At 45.1% G+C, this 19,420-nt stretch overlaps 2 protein-coding genes across 7 annotated transcripts in view; one reads left to right on the top strand and one right to left on the bottom strand.

The window, feature by feature from the left end:
- col4a5 (collagen, type IV, alpha 5 (Alport syndrome)) overlaps positions 1-452 on the bottom strand; it is a 272,955-nt gene extending 272,503 nt beyond the window's left edge. The window contains exon 1 of one of the 3 annotated variants that reach the window (XM_078412094.1): positions 383-452. The gene's annotated coding sequence lies outside the window, so the exon portion shown is untranslated. Of the gene's footprint in view, positions 1-133; positions 330-382 lie in introns of those variants that run through there. The other 2 variants (XM_078412097.1, XM_078412096.1) reach the window with 2 other exon arrangements.
- The window catches only part of col4a6 (collagen, type IV, alpha 6), a 409,834-nt gene continuing 390,628 nt past the window's right edge, over positions 215-19,420 (top strand). For 3 of the 4 annotated variants that reach the window (XM_078412093.1, XM_078412090.1, XM_078412092.1), the window contains exons 1-3: positions 583-641; positions 788-914; positions 1,103-1,151. In XM_078412093.1, the coding sequence (XP_078268219.1) occupies positions 892-914; positions 1,103-1,151 (72 nt within the window). In that variant the 5' untranslated portion in view covers positions 583-641; positions 788-891. Of the gene's footprint in view, positions 312-582; positions 642-787; positions 915-1,102; positions 1,152-19,420 lie in introns of those variants that run through there. The other variant, XM_078412091.1, reaches the window with a different exon arrangement.

Here is a 19,420-nt window from a genome sequence, read left to right as displayed (position 1 = left end):
GGTGGAAGGAGGTAGTCGAGGGACAGATTAAATCACCCTGAAAAGGCAAAACAGGACGGACCGCCCCGTCCCGCCACCCACCCACCCACCCACCCCTCCCCGCCCCCCCCACCCACCCACCCATCCCACCCACCCATTGTTTTGTCTCCGCACCCAATTCCAGTTCTTTGCAAGCGTTTCTTTGTGGATCTATTTGACTTTAGCCGCCGGCCCATCCAACAGTGTGCGGCAGCGAGAGCGAGGGAATCTCCATCAGAGATCCCTGGTCGCTGGCGGTGGATTAGCAAGAGCTCGCTGACAATGAGACAGCAGTGGGTATAGTCTGTGTAACACTTTGTTCAAAAACCATCGGCTGGTAAAAGAAACCCCAAAAGAACCGTACAGCTCGTTGCTCTGGCCCTCTGCCGCCGGGACTCTCACACTCAATGCACTTGCTGCTATTTTCGGTGCGAGACTAGAAATATACTGTGTATTGGGAGAGGGAGGGAGGGAGGGAGGGAGGGGGGCTTCTTTCCAAAAGAGTTGGTGCTTGTGGCGACTCCTCCCCTTCCCTCCCTCCCTCCCTCCCTCCCTCTCTCTCTCTCTCACACAGACTAAACGCTTGTATGGTTCTACTGGCGGAGACGGGTGAAATAGACTGGGTGTGTGTCCGGATTAGACATTTGTACAAAGCATGTGTATTCTTTGATCCGTTTGGCATGTGTTTCTTTCCCCTAAGTTCCTTCGCAATTCAAATTCCTTCTTTCTCTCTCCCTCCCCCTCTCCCTCCCTCCCTCTCTCCCCAAAGATGGTGAGGCAGAGACCGTGATCTCTCAATGACCGAGGCGATCGTTTGAAGGTGATCCGAAGGCATCCTTGAAATCTCCCCCTTTCCGCAACGAAGACCTCCAAATGTCCTTCAAAATGACCAACGGGTAAGTGAGTGAGAGATCTCGGTAATGCAGTAGATGTGACCCGAGGTTTCCAGTAGAGCGTGGAGCCTTGTAGAGCAGTTTAACTCTAACGCTGGTAACTCTAATGCCCGCTCTTGCTGTATTCAGGAGCAGGTTCTTTCCCATGTTGCACACTGGACCCTGAACAACTTCTCATAACTTCTTTCCAGGCTCTCGCTGATGCTCGTGTGTTGCCTGGTTGCCGATCTTGTCCAAGCGGTGAGTTTGTGAGGACAGATTTTGTTTTTGATTGAATGTGCTGTTGGTAATAAATGTTTGAACTGCGGTTGTCATAATTGGTGTGAATGGTCCCTCTCTCCCCCCACCCCCCACATTCCCCTCTATGTGATTGCCAGTTCTCGCTCTGAAACAGTTTCCCTGCAAAGAGACCGGTGAAACACGAGTCTTTGTGGTTGTTGGTGTTATTTACCTGCAAGGGCAGCTGTCGAATATATCTCGCTGCCCAGAATGAGAATATACCTTGGCAATTGTTAAACATCAGAGTGTCATTTTTTTTTATTTAAAGAGATCATTTCAAATATTTTGTTAAACTGTGCGTGAAATAAAACCCTTGCTTATTGAAGATGAACGAAACGAAGCATTTTTCTAAGCATTTACACTTTTTCAGATAATCATGAATATCTGAAAGGTAAATTATGTATCTCAGTGTCTTAAATAAATATTTGATCAAAAGTTCTGGTAAGCAGTTGATGGGGAAATGTCTTTTGATGTAGATTTGTACCTGAAACTTGTTGTTAACTAGCCTCGTTTTAGTTATAAGCAGTCACTTGTGGGACATTGACAAAGGCAAGGGGATTCTTTACTCCCTGAAATACTGTACTGACTATCTTTGTATTGGGAGGGCCATGGTATAGACCTTGCACTTAAAAGTCTACACCTGGTTAAGAACTTCCATGGCAACAGCTTAGACAGTAGTCAGTTTAAACTCCCCCATTGTTCATGAGCACTTGGAAACATGTTGAGATACATCTCGAGTTTGCAGTTACTGGGTTCGGATATGTAAATGAATGAGTGGGGATTATGACATCCAATCAACTTCTGAGAATACTTAGGATAATGACTTCAGAACATCCAACAGAGTTATACAGCGTGCTTCCTCGAGTCTAGAATATCGCTCTTCCCATTAGCAAGTGATGAATTGCTGTTATCAGAAGGCAGAGTTTTACATGGGTAATACATATGACCATTCAATAGGTAAATTTGTAACTGTTTCTGGAGTGTAGGATAGTGCTAGTGTACGGGGATCGTTGGTTGGCACGGACTCGGTGGGCCTGGGGGCCTGATTCTCTAAACTAAAATAAATTAAACATCAGCATAATTATGCATCTTGTTGACTAAAAAATGCTCTGGGTTGTTAGGAATGTGAAAGACTCTGTATAAATGTACGGTTTAGTTATTTCTGAAATATAAATTGTGTTAAATACTGTACGAAACTTTGCACATCTTATTTGTCAAGCACAGTGTAACTCCATTCCGTTTGATGACATTGGCTGCAGGGTCAGAGTTGGACCTCTGTGACTCCCCTCTTCCATTGACCAGGTGCTGTGCCAACAGTGGCATGTTATTATTGTTTCCTGCTGAGACTCCTCAGCTCAGCTTGCACCACAGATGGAACCTGACCCTTTTCCTTCTCTGTATGTCGCTGTTTTACAACAGGTTATCAACAGAGGCATCCGAATCCTTATAAACCAATAATATGCGTGGCCACCATACATTCAACTAATGCATTCGACTGTCTATAAACAATTAGGCAATTATGTTCATTCACTGCAGAATTTGTCTACAATCATCAGGCACTAATTCTTGTCAATGCAGTCACTAATTCACACTTGCCTGTCAATGTGAAAGGCATGAAATCTTTAGAATCCCAAATTCCAGGAGGATAATGTGCTCTACTACTTTTTTCTCCCCTTTTCTCCTCTAGGTACTGATTGAGTTAATGGGCATTCACAGTCTCCACTACCTTTTATAAAAGGGTGTGATGTTTGGTTGTGGCTCTAGGTGATTAATGCTGGTGCTTCTCAATAATGATGGATGAAATGGCTGAGTGGAACTAAAGCTAGTGTTCTTCCTCTTAACTGAGGTTAGTTATTGGTAGACAGACTGAATGGCTTTACTTTGGATCCATCTGGTCCATGTGGGTCGGGTCAATAGAAGGAAGTACATTTACACACAGAGGGCATCTAGCAAGTTTAATGTTCTGATATTCACACAGAGTCAGATAGAAACATAGAAACATCGAAAATAGGTGCAGTAGTAGGCCATTTGGGCCATTCAATATGATCATGGCCGATCATCCAAAATCAGTACCCCGTTCCTGGTTTTTCCCCATATCCCTTGAATCCGTTATCTGTGCTGTGTGTGATGGTACTGTGCAAACAGATACACTGCATTCATTAAGAATCTGCTCAAACAAGGCATGAATCTTGGATTTTGTATTGTGTTGCAGTAAGTCCAGAAGATTTTTTACTGTGCAAATAATCTTGTGTCACTTGACAAGACTGTTTCATACATTAAACTAAAGTATAAATGTTTTCTGCTAATTTGTCTTGCTTCTGGATTCAAATGACAGCTTTAGTTTAAATCTTGGTCATTCTGCATTCTCAAATGTATACACAATCTCTATCAGTTGCTGTATAAATCAGTCCCATTATGGATATTGCCATATGTTTATTCTGTGCTTAGACTAACACAAGACAAATCTGATAAACTGAACATGCTGCTTGTAAGCCAATATGGATAAAGTACTAGCTTTACAAGCTGATTATAGCTTAAATTGTAAAATCAGTGCTCTTGTGAAAGAGTACTTGGCAGGTACAATACCTTTAATTTTAGATTGAATGTTGTGTGGATAAACTCATACTTATGTAGTTTGTAAAATGACACACCTTTTTGTAGATGTGCATGAGTTCAAGATGCAAAAAAAAAAGTAGCTTTGCTTTTATGTGTCTCTCATTATTTAAGAATAAACTTTCAGGATAATTACTTGAATGTATGGATTGCACGACCATTAATAACAGACCTCTGGGTTCTGTTATATAGGATGTACAGATCAGAAATTGGCCATTAACCCAACTGGTCTTTGATAGTGATCATGCTCCACATAAGTCACCTTCTCTTTCTCATCACCAATTTCGATCAACATATTTGTCTTAGTTAATTAGGCAGCGCAGTAACAGGCCCTTCAGCCCACTTTATTCATGCTGACCAAGTTGGTATTCTGAGCTAGTTTCATTTGCCTTTATCCCTCTACACCCTTCTGATCTACGTTTTGTGTTATCTCGCCTCTCCTTAAATGTACTCGACGTTATACTCAACTATTCATACTAGTTTTGAGTTCTGCTTCCTAATTCATCTCTGCGGAGTGGTTTCCCTCGAGATCCCTAGTAGATGTATTGCCACAGGGTAGTATCAAGGAGCAGCAGTTACCATTTCCACGTCATACATCCATGAATCTGGGGTTGATCCTAACCCATCGCCTGCAGGTTAGAGCTGACATATTCTCCTCGTGAATAGATGTATTTCCCAACAGTGTTCCAATTTCTGAAAGGATGTGTTAATTGGCCACTGAGTTATTCCCTGTGTCGGTAAATGGTAAAATAATTCAATTTAAAAAGGAGAATTGGGCATGTGTGGGAGAGGGAAGAAGCAGGTTGACAGGACAATAGAAAAGGGGGAATGGGTCCAGTGAGAATTAGCATGATTTCATGGGCCAAGGATGTATTCAAGAGAGAGTTAGATTTAGCTCTTAGTGCTAACGGAATCAATGGATATGGGGAGAAAGCAGGAACCGGGTACTGATTTTGGATGATCAGCCATGATCATATTGAATGGTGGTGCTGGCTCAAAAGGGCCGAATGGGTGTAGAGGGATAAGCATGCAGGTACAGCAGGCAGTGAAGAAAGGCAATGGAATGTTGGCCTTCATAACAGGGGAGTTGAGTATAGGAGCAAAGAGGTCCTTCTACAGTTGTACCGGGCCCTGGTGAGACCACACCTGGAGTACTGTGTGCAGTTTTGGTCTCCAAATTTGAGGAAGGATATTCTTGCTATTGAGGGCGTGCAGCGTAGGTTCACTAGGTTCATTCCCGGAATGGCGGGACTGTCGTATGTTGAAAGGCTGGAGCAATTAGGCTTGTATACACTGGAATTTAGAAGGATGAGGGGGGATCTTATTGAAACATATAGGATAATTAGGGGATTGGACACATTAGAGGCAGGAAACATGTTCCCAATGTTGGGGGCGTCCAGAACAAGGGGCTACAGTTTAAGAATAAGGGGTAGGCCATTTAGAACGGAGATGAGGAAGAACTTTTTCAGTCAGAGAGTGGTGAAGGTGTGGAATTCTCTGCCTCAGAAGGCAGTGGAGGCCAGTTCGTTTGGATGCTTTCAAGAGAGAGCTGGATAGAGCTCTTAAGGATAGCGGAGTGAGGGGGTATGGGGAGAAGGCAGGAATGGGGTACTGATTGAGAGTGATCAGCCATGATCGCATTGAATGGCGGTGCTGGCTCGAAGGGCTGAATGGCCTACTCCTGCACCTATTGTCTATTGTCTATTGTCTATTGCCTCCTCCTGCACCTATTTTCTATGTTTCTAAAATACTTTCTATTGTGTTGTAATAAGTGTGGAAGAATTTTCACTATGCAAATAACCTTGGTGCAGAATGTTATACTTCAAACTAAATTATATATGTTTTCTGCTAATTGTCTCACTTCTGTATTCAACTGACAGCTTTAGTTCAAATCTTGGTCCCTCTGCATTCTCCAATAAAGACACAATCTCTCCTGGTTTGATGGATACGGAATATTTGCTACTGTCTTTATAATAATAATAATAATAATGCATTTTATTTATATAGCTCTTTTCATATACTCAAAGACGCTTTACAGAGATTTTGAGAACATAGGGAAATGAATAAATAGATAAATAAGTAAATAAATAAATGAACAGAGAAAGGAGACAGAAGGTGAGGTGACCTTCAGTGGTTGAAGGCAGTACTGAACAGGTGAGACTTCAGCGATGTTTTGAATGTGGTGAGTGTGGAGGAGTCTCTAACGGTTTGGGGTAGTGAGTTCCATAGGGTGGGAGCAGCGATGGAGAAAGCCCTGTACCCCCAGGATCTGAGTTTGGTCCGGATGTGGGGGGATAGGAGATTGGCAGCGGCAGAGCGGAGGGTGCAGGTGGGAGTGTGCCTGTGGAGGAGGTCGGTCAGGTAGGATGGGGCCAGGTTATGGAGGGCTTTGTAGGTTATGAGGAGGATTTTGTACTGGATTCTCTGGGGGATGGGGAGCCAGTGGAGTTTATAAAGTACGGGGGTGATATGGTCACGGATCGAGGTGTGTGTGAGTAGACGGGCAGCGGAGTTTTGAATGTATTGAAGTTTATTGATGATTTTTGAGGGTGCGCCATAGAGGAGGCTGTTGCAGTAGTCCAGATGGGAGGTGATGAAGGCGTGGATGAGGGTTTCTGCAGCTGTGGAGGAGAGGGATGGACGGAGACGGGCAATGTTTTTGAGGTGGAAGAAGGCTGTCTTTGTGATGCGTTTGATGTGTTTGTCGAAGGAGAGGGTTTGATCAAGGATGATTCCAAGATTCCGGATGTGAGGTGAGGTGGATACTGGGAGACCATCAATGTTGAGGATGAAGTTTTGGGTGGATTTGGTGAGCGTTTTTGGACCAATGATGATGATTTCTGATTTGTTGCAATTGAGTTTGAGGAAGTTTGATTGAAGCCAAGATTTTATTTCAGTGATGCAGTTTGTCAGTGTAGAGTGTGTGGTGGGGGAGATTGACTTGGTGAAGTCAATCAAGTGACTTTACTTGATTTATCATTCATTAAGCAGTGGGTAAGAAGGAACTGCAGATGCTGGTTAAATTAAGATAGACACAAAAAGTTGGAGTAACTCAGCGGGACAGGCAGCATCTCTGGATAGAAGGAATGGGTGACGTTTTGAGTCGAGACCCTTTCTCAGTCCATTAAGTAGTCTGAGTCAGATTAAATAAGAAGGCAGTAGCAAATATTCTGGAGGTATCCTTGAAACTGAGTAAGAGATTGTGCCTTCATTTGAGAATGTACAGGGACCAAGATTTAAACTAAAGCTGTCATTTACTATGTGACTCAGTTGGAGTGAACTTTAATTTCTACACTGTTATATTGCGCAGCAAAGGAAAATGAAAATCATTTGGGATTAGTTTAGTTTAATTTAAAGAGAACATGGAAACAGGCCCTTTGGCCCCATGAGTCCATGGCAACCATATGCTATGGTAAACACAAAATGCTGGAGTATCTCAGCGGGTCAGGCAGCATCTCGGGAGAGAAGGAATCGGTGACGATTCGGGTCGAGACCCTTCAGTCTGAAGAAGAGTCTCGACCCGAAACGTCACCCATTCCTTCTCTCCAGGGATGCAGCCTGACCTGCTGAGTTACTCCAGCATTTTGTGTCTACCTTCGATTTTAACCAGCATCTGCAGTTTTTTTCCCACACTCCAACCATATACTATCCCACTTTGCATCCACTCTTTAAACACATGTGGTAATTTAGAGGCCAATTAACCACCAGTAACTAATTTACGGCACATCTTTGGGATGAGAGTGCAAACTGGAGCACCCAGAGGAAACCCATGTGGACACAAGAGAGAGTTTGCAAGCTCCACACACACAGACCCGAGGTCAGGGTTGATCATGGGTCTCTGGCACTGTGAAGTAGCGGTTCCACCAACTGTGCCATTGTGTTGTCCTTAAACTGTGAGCTCCTTTGTATTGCTCCCTCCTCAATAAACTCAAAACTGAATCAACCATGGGGCCTACTGGTCCACTCGGCCCAGTGACACACAGCAGTCGCATGTATCATCTGAAGAGGTTCAAACAAAACATTACACTGCGTCTGTTGGTAAAACAAACCCATCAATTAGATTGTAGCCTGCACCTTATTCTCAGATATCGGCTCATCATTACATGAATTAGCAGAACTTTATTATATTACACACTGTAATTTACTTTAGATCTCTGCTCCCTGTTTAATAAAAAGACAGGCAGACACCGTGCTCAAGTTCTACTGGAACATATGAGACAACTTCATATAAATTGAGTGAAAAATGCAGGCTATTTATAATTTCGGGAAAGCAGTGTCCCCTGTATCATCAATCCTCCAGGTGCTGCAACGTTACGGCAGAACCTGCAGCATTGTATTCTCCACTCATCATCTCCCGGCCTCTGTTATGACCTCCACACTTCCATCCCACGCTCAACTGCTATTCCTCATCTGTAGACAGACACAAAATGCCGGAGTAACACAGCGGGACAGGCGGAATCTCTGGAGAGAAGGAATGGGTGATAGGTATACCATACTGTATAAGGGTAGATAGCTGTTGGTACGGGGGGGTGGGGGGTTGTTGAGAGGCAGATGGGTGGCAAAGGCCAGAGATGAAAAGACAGAATATGTGTGACAAAGCATTGGAGCGTTGCAGCACCAGAGACCTGGGTTCTATCCCGACCACAGGTGCTGTCTGTACGGAGTTTGAACGTTCTCCCTGTGACCTGCGTGGGTTTTCTCCGAGATCTTCGGTTTCCCCCATGCTCCAAAGACGTACATTTAAGTAGGTTAATTGGCTTGGTATAAGTGTAAATTGTCCCCAGTGTGTGTAGGATAGTGTTAGTGTGCAGTGATCGTTGCTCGGTGTGGGCTCGGTGGGCCGAAGGGCCTGTTTCCGCGTTGCATCTCTAAACTAGACTAAACTTTGATGTGTTATGAAATCGCATTGTCATACTGCAGTAACCCTCTCTCATCAGTAGAGGCACTGCAGCATCGCTTCTTGAAGATCGGTGCAATGATAGAACCCCATCTTCAACAAGGCAAGCAATAACTATGTCGGTTTAGCAATTTATTCCAGGCAAAAATAGCAAGAAGTCATTATTCTTATATTTCAGAATTTGATGGCATGCTTTGCTGGTTGAAGAGATGAGGGGGTGGGGGTGGGGGGGGGGTGTTGGGTTTAACTCAGCTATTGGAAACATCGATTGAATTATGGCAAATTGAAATCGCAGGATGAAATACATTTATGGTGCGAAGGAGACATTTCAATCCATTATGTCCATCCAAGCAAAGAACAGGTAGTCGATGCTGAAGAAGGGTCCCAGCACAAAATATCACCTGTCCACGTTCTGCAGGGATGCTGCCTGACCCACTGAATTACTCCGGCACTGTGTTAGTTTGTCAGTCTGTAGGTTAATCCCTCCTCTCTGCCCTTGGCTCCCACCACTGTACGCTGCGGCACATTTTAATCCAGAGGGTTTTGACCTCCATCACGTGTTTAGGAAGTGAGTTTGAAATCGTTGCAATTTGTTGAGTGATAAACGTCTTCTTCACTTCCCCACAATTCATCCATCAACTAACTAAACCTGCGCCTGCTGACACTGATCTCTCTGCTTTATCCTGTCTGGCCTGATTATAGAGTCAAGAGTGTTGTATTGTCATATGTCCCAGATACAACATTGACATTCTTACAGCAGCACAACACAATAGGTTTATACACCTCCATTAAATCTCTCCTCTGTCTCCTTTGCTCCAAAGAATCATCCTACCACAACCAGAGAGCAGTGCTGAACTACTATCTACCTCATTGGTGACCCTCGGACTATCCTTGCTGACTTTACCTTGCACTAAAAGTTATTCCCTTATCATATATCTGTACACCTTAAAAGGCTCGATTGTAATATAGAAACATAGAAACCCAGAAAATAGGTGCAGGAGGAGGCCATTTGGCCCTTCGAGCTGGCACCGCCATTCATGAGTATATGAAAAGCGCTATATAAATAAAATGTATTATTATTGTGATCATGGCTGATCATCCACAATCAGTAACCCGTGCCTGCCTTCTCCCCATATCCCTTGATTCCACTAGCCCCTAGAGCTCTATCTAACTCTCGTTTAAATTCATCCAGTGAATTGGCCTCCATTGCCCCCTGTGGCAGAGAATTCCACAAATTCACAACTCTCTGGGTGAAAAAGTTTTTTTCTCGTCTCAGTTTTAAATGGCCTCCTCTTTAATCATGTCTTGTCTTTCTGCTGGTTGGATAATAGGCAACAAAAAGCTTTTCACTGTTACTCGGTACATGTGACCATAAACTAAACTGAGCTGAATAAACTAAACTGAACTGAAGAAAACAATCCTGGTTTAGCCCGCTTCTCCTCATACCTTTAAGACTACAGCCCCCATAAAGCTCCTGGGCACTGTCTCTGGTCCCCTCCTACATTGCAGTGACCAGAGGTGTACTTGATTCACAGCTGCAGTCTGACTAATGTCTTCCATGATTTAGTACAACACCACAACACCCCTGCTCTTGTTTCTGTCAATCTACTCAATTATCCTGTACATCTTCACAGCCACTATCTAAATCCCACAGAATCCCACCGACTCACAGTCCTCTTACTTTCCATGTCCCGGGGAATCATCAAAATCAGCAGTCCTTTGAGAGCTTTGCAGATCTGAGAACGTTCTTTTCAATCTCACTACTGCACTTTCTGCTTGATTTCTTCACTGAGAACTCAGAAGTGTTGTCAAAGATTTTCACGTTCTCTTCCCACAGATGTGTTCTTCCATTTCTCTTTGGTGAAACGATGACTATTGTTGGGCAATAATGGAGTGATGGTGCTAATACTGGTCAACCAGAGCAGAACTTCACCTGTAGCCATTTTGAAGAGTAGACTGTGACAATAAATGGAGACTGATTGTGCCACAGTTCCACAGCAGACATTGAACCTAGCCTTCTGTCTTTCACCCTTCCTCTCCCTCTAACCTTGCTTTTAATACGTAGGGACGAACTGCAGATGCTGGTTTACACCGAAGATAGACACAAAATACTGGAGTAACTCAGCGGGACAGGCAGCATCTGTGGAGAGAAGGAATGGGTGACCCGTCTGCAGACTGATAATGGCTATATTCCTTGGAAGGAACTGTCTGGTTTAATTTGATGTTCATGAAAGGGGTGATATATATATGTTCATATATGTGAAAATAAGACCATAATACACAGGAGTGGAATTAGGCCATTCAACCCATCGAGCCTAGTCTGCCATTCAATCATAGCTGATCTATGTTTCCCTCTCATACCCTATTCCCCTGTAACCTTTAATACCCATACTAATCAAGAACCTATCATTCTCTGCTATAAAAAAACCCAAAGACTTGGCCTTCACAACCGTCTGCGGCAATGAATTCCACAGATTCACCATCCTCTGGCTGAAGAAATTCCTCCTCATCTCCATTCTGATGGAAAGTCCTGTTATCCTGAGGCTGTGTCCTCTGGTTCTAGACTCTTCCATTACTGGAAGTATTCATTCCACACCCACTCTATCCAGGCCTTTCATTATCCGGTAGGTTTCATTGAGATTTCCCCCCCTCACTCGTCCTTCTCAGATTACGAACGCCTGGCTTCTGGACAGCTCGCAGATAAGCTCGAGTGTCTGAGAGACCAGTGGGATAGACTTGCCATCTGTTGCAGGGCTGCAGGCATCTTCTGCCATGTGGAACCTTGGCTTGCGACAGACAATATCTGAACAGTTGAGCTAAATGGCCAAATTACACACATGTTGCCCTTGGTTGGCTGATGCTTTTAGTTGAACGTAAAGTCGGATGGCTGCCTTTGCAACTTGTGAACAGTTGGGGTTATGAACAGTTCTCAGGAGCACTGTCATAATCTAGAGATGATCTGTGGCATCACCACATCACCTGAACCTGCCCCGCCTCATGTCCACTCACCTGCCTATCTGGAGATGATCTGTGGCACCAGCTCATCACCTGAACCTGCCCCGCCTCATGTCCACGCACCTGCCTATCTGGAGATGATCTGTGGCACCAGCTCATCATCTGAAACCTGCCCTGCCTCATGTCCAAGCACCTGCCTATCTGGAGATGATTTGTGGCATCACCTCATCACCGGATCCTGCCCCGCCTCGTGTCCACACACCTGCATGTTGTTCCGACTCGATCGTTACTTCAGGCGTAAGAAGTCTTCTGACTTCCCCAGCCAAAGGATGACTGATATAGGAGATCTTCAGCATCAGCTAACTCTGAACATCAATTGTTTGAGTTCAAATGGGCAGTACATTTCATCAATCAAACCAATAGAAAAAGCCTGCCTGCCTGCAAGTTTGCTGATGATACAAAAGTGAGTGGTTTTGCAGATAGTGAAGATGGTTGTGAACGATTGCAGCAGGATCTGGATCGATTGGCCAGGTGGGCAGAGGAATGGTTGATGTAATTTAATACAGAGAAGTGTGAGGTGTTGCATTTTGGGACGTCGAACAAGGGCAGGACCTGCACAGTAAATGGTAGAGCTCTGGGTAGTGTTGTAGAGCAGAGGGATTTAGTAGTACAGGTGCATGGTTCCTTGAAGGTCAAGTTGCAGGTAGATAAGGTGGTCAAAAAGGCTTTTGGCACTTTGGCCTTCATCACTCAGTATTGAGTATAGAAGTTGGGAGGTCATGTTGCAGTTGTATAACACGTTGGTGAGACCGCATTTAGAATATTGTGTTCAGTTCTGGGCACCGTGTTATAGGAAAGATATTGTCAAGCTTGAAAGGAGTCAGAAAACATTTACGAGGATGTTGCCAGGACTAGAGGGTGTGAGCTATAGGGAGAGGTTCAGTAGGCTGGGTCTCTATTCCATGGAGTGCAGGAGGATGAGGGGTGATCTCCTAGAGGTGTACAAAATCATGAGAGGAATAGATCGGGTCGATGCACAAAGTCTCTTTCCCAGAGTAGGAGAATCAAGCACCAGAGGACATAGGTTCAAGGTGAACGGGAAAAGATTTAATAGGAATCGAAGGGGTAACTTTTTCACACAAAGGGTGGTGGGTGTATGGAACAAGCTGCCAGAGGAGGTAGTTGAGGCTGGGACTATCCCATTATTTAGGAAACAGTTGGACAGGTACATGGATAGGACAGGTTTGGAGGGTTATGGACCAAGCGCAGGCAAATGGGACTAGTGTAGCTGGGAAATTGTTGGGCCGTTGTGGGCAAGTTGGGCCGAAGGGCCTGATTACACACTGTATCACTCTATGACTCTATGTCTAGAAACAAGGAACTGCAGTTGCTGGTTTACAAAAAAAGACAAAGTGCTGGAGTAACTCAACAGGTTAGGCAGCATCTCTGGAGAACATGGTGACTCTTCAGACTGAAGACTCGAAACGTCATCCATGTTCCCCAGAGCTGCTGCCTGACCCATTGGGATAGGCGGGAGCACTTTGTGTCTGGTTTAAGTCTGTTTGTTGTGAGCACAGTTATTGTTTAACAGCAATAGGATGGCATGGTGGTACAGTGGTCGTGTTGCTGTCTTACAGCATCACAGACTCGACAGGGGATCGCTGGTCGCTGTGGACTCGGTGGGCCTGTTTCAGCACTGTATCTCTATAGGGCGGCACTGTGGCGTAGCGGTGAAGCTATTGCCTCATAGCGCCAGAGACCCGGGTTGAATGACTACGGGCGCTGTCTGTACGGAGTTTGTACGTTCTCCCTGTGACCTGCGTGGGTTTTCTCCGTGATCTTCGATTTCCACCCACACTCCAAAGATGTACAGGTTTGTACGTTAATTGGCTTGGTAAATGTAAATTGACCCTAGTGGGTGTAGGATAGTGTTAATGTGTGGGGATCGCTGGTCAGTGCAGACTCGATGGGCTGAAGGGCCTGTTTCCGTGCTGTATCTCTAAAACTAAAAAACTAAAAACCAAAACTAGTTGGCTGGGAGTGAGAGCAACAAGTACCATAAACAGCTCTGAAAACGCACTTGTAAGCTTCGACCACATATTCATGAAAACAGAATGTGAAGTAAACCAATAACGCCCACTTGCCTTGTTTCACTCCAAAATAATTCATGTTGATAAAGAAACTCCGAGGGACCTCGGCAGCCACCCTTGTGAACGTGCATGTCCAAGCTGCTGTGAAGTCTCTCCAGACGGTTTCCGTTTCCATAAATGTGAAAGTATCATCTCTCTTCCCCTGCCGAAGTCTGGAGATCTCGGGCAGGTTGCGATATCCTTAACACAGTGTTTGCCAACTCTACAGAAGGAAGACACTAAAAATAGCACAAAGCACTGATAGGTTTCCTGTAACATATCCAACAGTGGGGCTATTTGAATTTACGTGGCAGGAATCAGTGACATGATTAGATCTCCAGTGACATTCATGAGTTGGTCTGGCTGGTTACTACTGCACATTATGCACCTTCCAGATTAAGATATTATTCCACCAAGTTCGTCACCCTCGATTGTGATCTTCCGCTTTGTACACCAAATAGATTCAGTCTGAAGAAGGGTCTCGACTCGCAACATCAGCCATTCCTTCTATTCAGAGATGCTGCCTGTTCCGCAGCGTTACTCCAGCTTTTTGTGTCTATCTTCGGTGTTAACCAGCATCTGCAGTTCCTTCTTACACAACTAGACTCTAATGATCATCCCATACTAACAAAGCATTGGTGCAGAGTCTCCACTGCTAAATAAGCAATCTCTGTCATAACTTATCCAAAACAAATAGCCCTGGTGGTCGGCATAAATCCATTGAAAGGAAATCTGTCTATTGGAAGTAACGATCCTTAAAGGTTCTACAAATGGGTTTGTTTACACACCTCTATGGTTTTACCCAGCAGTCATGTAGATCTAGTCTTCTTGGGACAAATGCAGACAACTGGCTGAGGACTTCAAGGAAGGTTTTGAATGAGAACAGTAACACTGCACACCCACTTGCCTTTAAGTCCCTGAAGTTGTCCAGTGGCTTCCTATTGCTGACCGTTTGCTTTGATGAGGTTGCTGACTGTTCTCCTGTGACTCTGAAGTGGTGGCAGCTGCAGCTAAAGCCTCGGTGAGCTCAGTCATCCCCGTGCCCGCACACCTGCCAGCTCACCCGAGGGAAACGTAGACTGAAACAGTCGTTCCCTTTCTCACTCTTTTTTAAGCCTCGTGTTAAGATTTTTTTAGATTTAGATTTAGAGATACAGCGCAGAAACAGGCCCTTCGGCCCACCGGGTCCGCGCCGCCCAGCGATCCCCGCACATTAACACCCACTAGGGACAATTTTTACATTTACCCAGCCAATTAACCTACATACCTGTACGTCTTTGGAGTGTGGGAGGAAACCAAAGATCTCAGAGAAAACCCACGCAGGTCACGGGGAGAACGTACAAACTCCGTACAAACGGCTCCCGTAGTCAGGATCGAACCCGGGTCTCCGGCGCTGCATTCGCTGTAAGGCAGCAACTCTACCGCTGCGCCACTGTGCCGCGGTGGAACCGGGTGTAAATGTGAACTTTTTGCATCAGTACTGTGTTCAGTAGGGCCATGGTTGCCTTTAATGCCTGGCTGATCTGTCACATTCCTGCCTGATCTGCATGTCGTCTGTCCTCCTTATACCTCACCACAACTCAACAGGAAACCCAATGGGAATGAAGTCTATTCCTCAATGTCCACAATGGCATTGCGATTGGGTGGGCTTGCAAGAATAAGTCTGCGTACTTAGTACTTAATTTTCTGAGAGGCTTCTCTGTTCACAAGGTGAAGCTGTGTTGGAGCGTAGCGTGGTGATATTACACCGCCGATCTGTACTGACCAAATGGGTCGGCTTGAGCAATGTATTGACTATGTGTTGAAAGGCTTCCCAAGGTAGCAGAACCCAAATGTGAGCATCCTTTCAGAAGGGGTATGGACATTTCATTAAGGAATGGGGAGAAACAAGCAAAGGGTTGTGAAATTTAACTCTAAATTTGTCAAAAAGGTTGTCATTGTTAAAAGTATGGGGGAGATGGTGAAAGGTAAATCAGAAGTGGGTCAAGACAGATATCAATACATGTTGGACAGCATGAACTCAAATGATTGGGAATTGTGGAGGAAAGGATCAGCCATGATTTCATTGTATGTCTTGGAAGGACATGCAGATGGTTTATTATACTGAAGATAGACACAAAATGCTGGAGTAACTCAGCGGGGCTGGCAACATCTCTGGAGAGAAGGAATGGGTGATGGTTCGGGTCGAGATCCTTCTACGTTTTCCTTGGTCTCATCCCCTTTGATGTCTCATTTTCATACCTTTCCCATCCTTATCTCTGTGACTCCCTCTCCCCTGACTCTCAGCCTGAAGAAGGGTCCCGACCTGAAACGTCACCCATTCCTTCTATCCAGAGATGCTCCCTGTCCCGCTGAGTTACTGCAGCAAATCTTGTGTCTGTGATTTCATTGTATCCAGATTAGGCATGAGTGGCTGAATGGCCTACTTATTTGTGTTCTGGGTTTGCCTCTCAGACCCAATAAAATTAAGTAAAGGTGCCTGAAGATCGGACGGACACCTTAAAGCACTCTTTATGACCAGTTACACATAGACATTTACTGGTGCTATTCCCCCTGTCGATCTACCCGGTTGAGTGAAGGTAATAGGAAAAAATAACTGCAGATGCTGGTTTAAATCGAAGGTAGACACAAAATGCTGGAGTAACTCAGCGGGTAAGGCAGGATCTCAGGAGAGAAGGAATGGGTGACGTTTCAGGTCGAGACCCTTCTTCAGACTGCTGTCAGGGGAGGGGGCGGGACAAAGATAGGACAAGGACCCAACCCGGACAAGGACCCAACCCTTGATCGCATCCTACAGGTTCCAACAAGGACCCAACCCGGACTACAGGTTAGGATGTAATTGGACCCAACCCGGACTACAGGTTCCGACAAGGACCCAACCTGGACCCAACTTTGGAACCGTGTCGGAACCTGTAGTCTGAGTTGGATCCGACAACATCCTATCTTTGTCCCGCCCCCTCCCCTGACATCAGCCTGAAGAAGGGTCTTGACCCGAAACGTCACCCATTCCTTCTCTCCTGAGATGCTGCCTGACCCACTGAGTTACTCCAGCATTTTGTGTCTACCTTTGGGTTAAGGTGATGTTACGAGAGCAGAACGCTGAGTATATCTTGGATTGTCTGATTTGCATGCTTTGAAAATCCATTTTCGTATTTAATTACAAAGCTTGCCCGAGGAAACAAAAGCATCCAGATTAGTGCCGCTTCCCTGTCTCCCTGTCTCCCTGTCTCCCTGTCTCCCTGTCTCCCTGTCTCCCTGCCGTGGGATGACAATGCATTAAAACCACAACTGTGATTTTCACCAACGAGCCTCTATTATTGCAGGTGCTACAGGTGCTCAGTCTCAGTCAACCAGGCAAGGCAGGTCTGAAAACTGGACTGGAAGCGAAAGGTGAACATAACTGATTAACTAAAGATTCATGGACTGGAGCCTGAATCAATGGACTGGAACTTCAAATCAAAGCTCATCTTCAGTGTGATTTCCTTTCAACAGATCCAGTCAAAACACACTTCCTCCTTTGGCCTGCAGCTTGTACAACAGTTCTCTGATCTCGGGTATTCTGTCTGGCTCTTTATGAATCTTCACCACTTTCTTTCTTTAATATGCTCCTTAAAACCTACCTTGATGACAAGTCAAGTCAATTTCAAGTCAATTTTATTTGTATAGCACATTTAAAAACAACCCACGTTGACCAAAGTGCTGTACATCTGATTAGGTACTAAGGAAAAAAAAGAAAAAGAAACATACAGTAGCACGCAAACAGTTCACAGCGCCTCCTCAATGAGCCTCAAACGCTAGGGAGTAGAAATAGGTTTTGAGCCTGGACTTAAAGGAGTCGATGGAGGGGGCAGTTCTGATGGGGAGAGGGATGCTGTTCCACAGTCTAGGAGCTGCAACCGCAAAAGCGCGGTCACCCCTGAGCTTAAGCCTAGACCGCGGGATAGTGAGTAGCCCCAAGTCGGCCGACCTGAGGGACCTGGAGTTAGAGAGGGGGGTTAGAAGATTTTTGATGTGGGGGGGGAGAATGTCCATTTAGGGCTTTATACGTGAATAGGAGGAGCTTGAAGTTGATTCTGTACCGTACAAGGAGCCAGTGGAGAGAGGCCAGAATTGGGGTGATGTGGTCCCTTTTACGGGAACCCGTCAGGAGTCTCGCTGCGGCGTTTTGGACCAGTTGCAGGCGGGACAGGGAAGATTGGCTGATCCCAGTGTATAGGGAGTTGCAGTAGTCTAGGCGGGAGGAAATGAAAGCGTGAATGATTTTTTCTGTGTCGTCGAATTGGAGGAAAGGTTTGATTTTAGCTATGGTTCGAAGTTGGAAGAAGCTGGCTTTTACCACAGCGTTGACTTGCTTATCAAATTTTAATGCAGAGTCAAATATCATGCCGAGGTTTTTGACATGCGGTTTGACTAGGCAGGATAGACTTCCAAGACTGCCTGTTATCGATTTGACAAGCCTTTGATTAAATGTATTTGGTGCTATACATGTACTACTTCTACTATAGTGCATTTAAGCAACGTTTCTCTTATAATGCCTGATTGTTCCAGCACATTTATGCACTGATCTGATTAAATTCCTCAGTATGTGAATCTGATCTAATCTATCTCACCCAGCTTACTCGCCATTTTGTTCTTTCGTTCGCTACCTGCCTAGCTGCCATGTCTTTCACTCCTTGTGCAAGGCTCCTGACTTCTCACATATCTGATTAATTGCAGAGTGGGGCCTGTCTTCACTTCTGTTTCTTGCACTGTGAATAGCCTGATTGTATTCATGCATAGTCTTTTCTTTGACTGAATAGCACAGAAACAAGAGCTTTTCACTGTACCTCGGTACGAGGGTTGCCAACTGTCCCATATTAGCCGGGACATCCCGTATTTACCCAGCCAATTAACCTACAAACCTGTACGTCTTTGGAGTGTGGGAGGAAACCGAAGATCTCGGAGAAAACCCTCGCAAGTCACGGGGAGAACGTACAAACTCCGTACAGACAGCACCCGTAGTCGGGATGGAACCCGGGTCTCCGGCGCTGCATTCGCTGTAAGGCAGCAACTCTACCACTGCGCCACCGTGACTGCCCTAATTTGCTGTCAATTTGTAGATGAGTGGTGGAACCTGTAGAGAGTTGATGAAAATGTGGAGAAATTAGTGAGGGAATTCAATTTCTCTGTGACATACTTGGCCTGAAATGGCTGCTTTTTTTGTCATAGGGAAATAGGAAATGTATAGTTTCGAGCAGGGATCATAAGTTGTCAGTTGTAAGTGGTAGATTGTTTATCCCCTCACAGGACAAACATACCGAGGTCAATTATGTGCAACCTCGCAGAACCATAAATGGCCTTTGCATGGTTTCGACCAGATATGTGGACAATTCTTCTCCTTCCACGATGCTGTTGGATTTGCTCAACATATAGTTTCCTGCTCCACGTTCCAGTATCTGCTGCCTCTCGCACACTCAGTTGCAGTGAAGGTCACGTCCCAGGGTGTGGCTTTGGTGACACTGCTGTTTTGGAAGGAAAACCAATTGGCTCCAGCATGCAGTTTTAAACTGGAGTACCTTTCTGAATCCTACCTGAGCACAGGTAACTACAAAGCAACATTAGTGGTTATTGTGGCATTCTCTGTGTCTTCCTCTAAC

This window comes from Rhinoraja longicauda, chromosome 15, assembly GCF_053455715.1.
Source record: "Rhinoraja longicauda isolate Sanriku21f chromosome 15, sRhiLon1.1, whole genome shotgun sequence".
NCBI lineage: Eukaryota > Metazoa > Chordata > Chondrichthyes > Rajiformes > Arhynchobatidae > Rhinoraja > Rhinoraja longicauda.
This window is presented reverse-complemented; position numbering and strand designations above follow the sequence as displayed.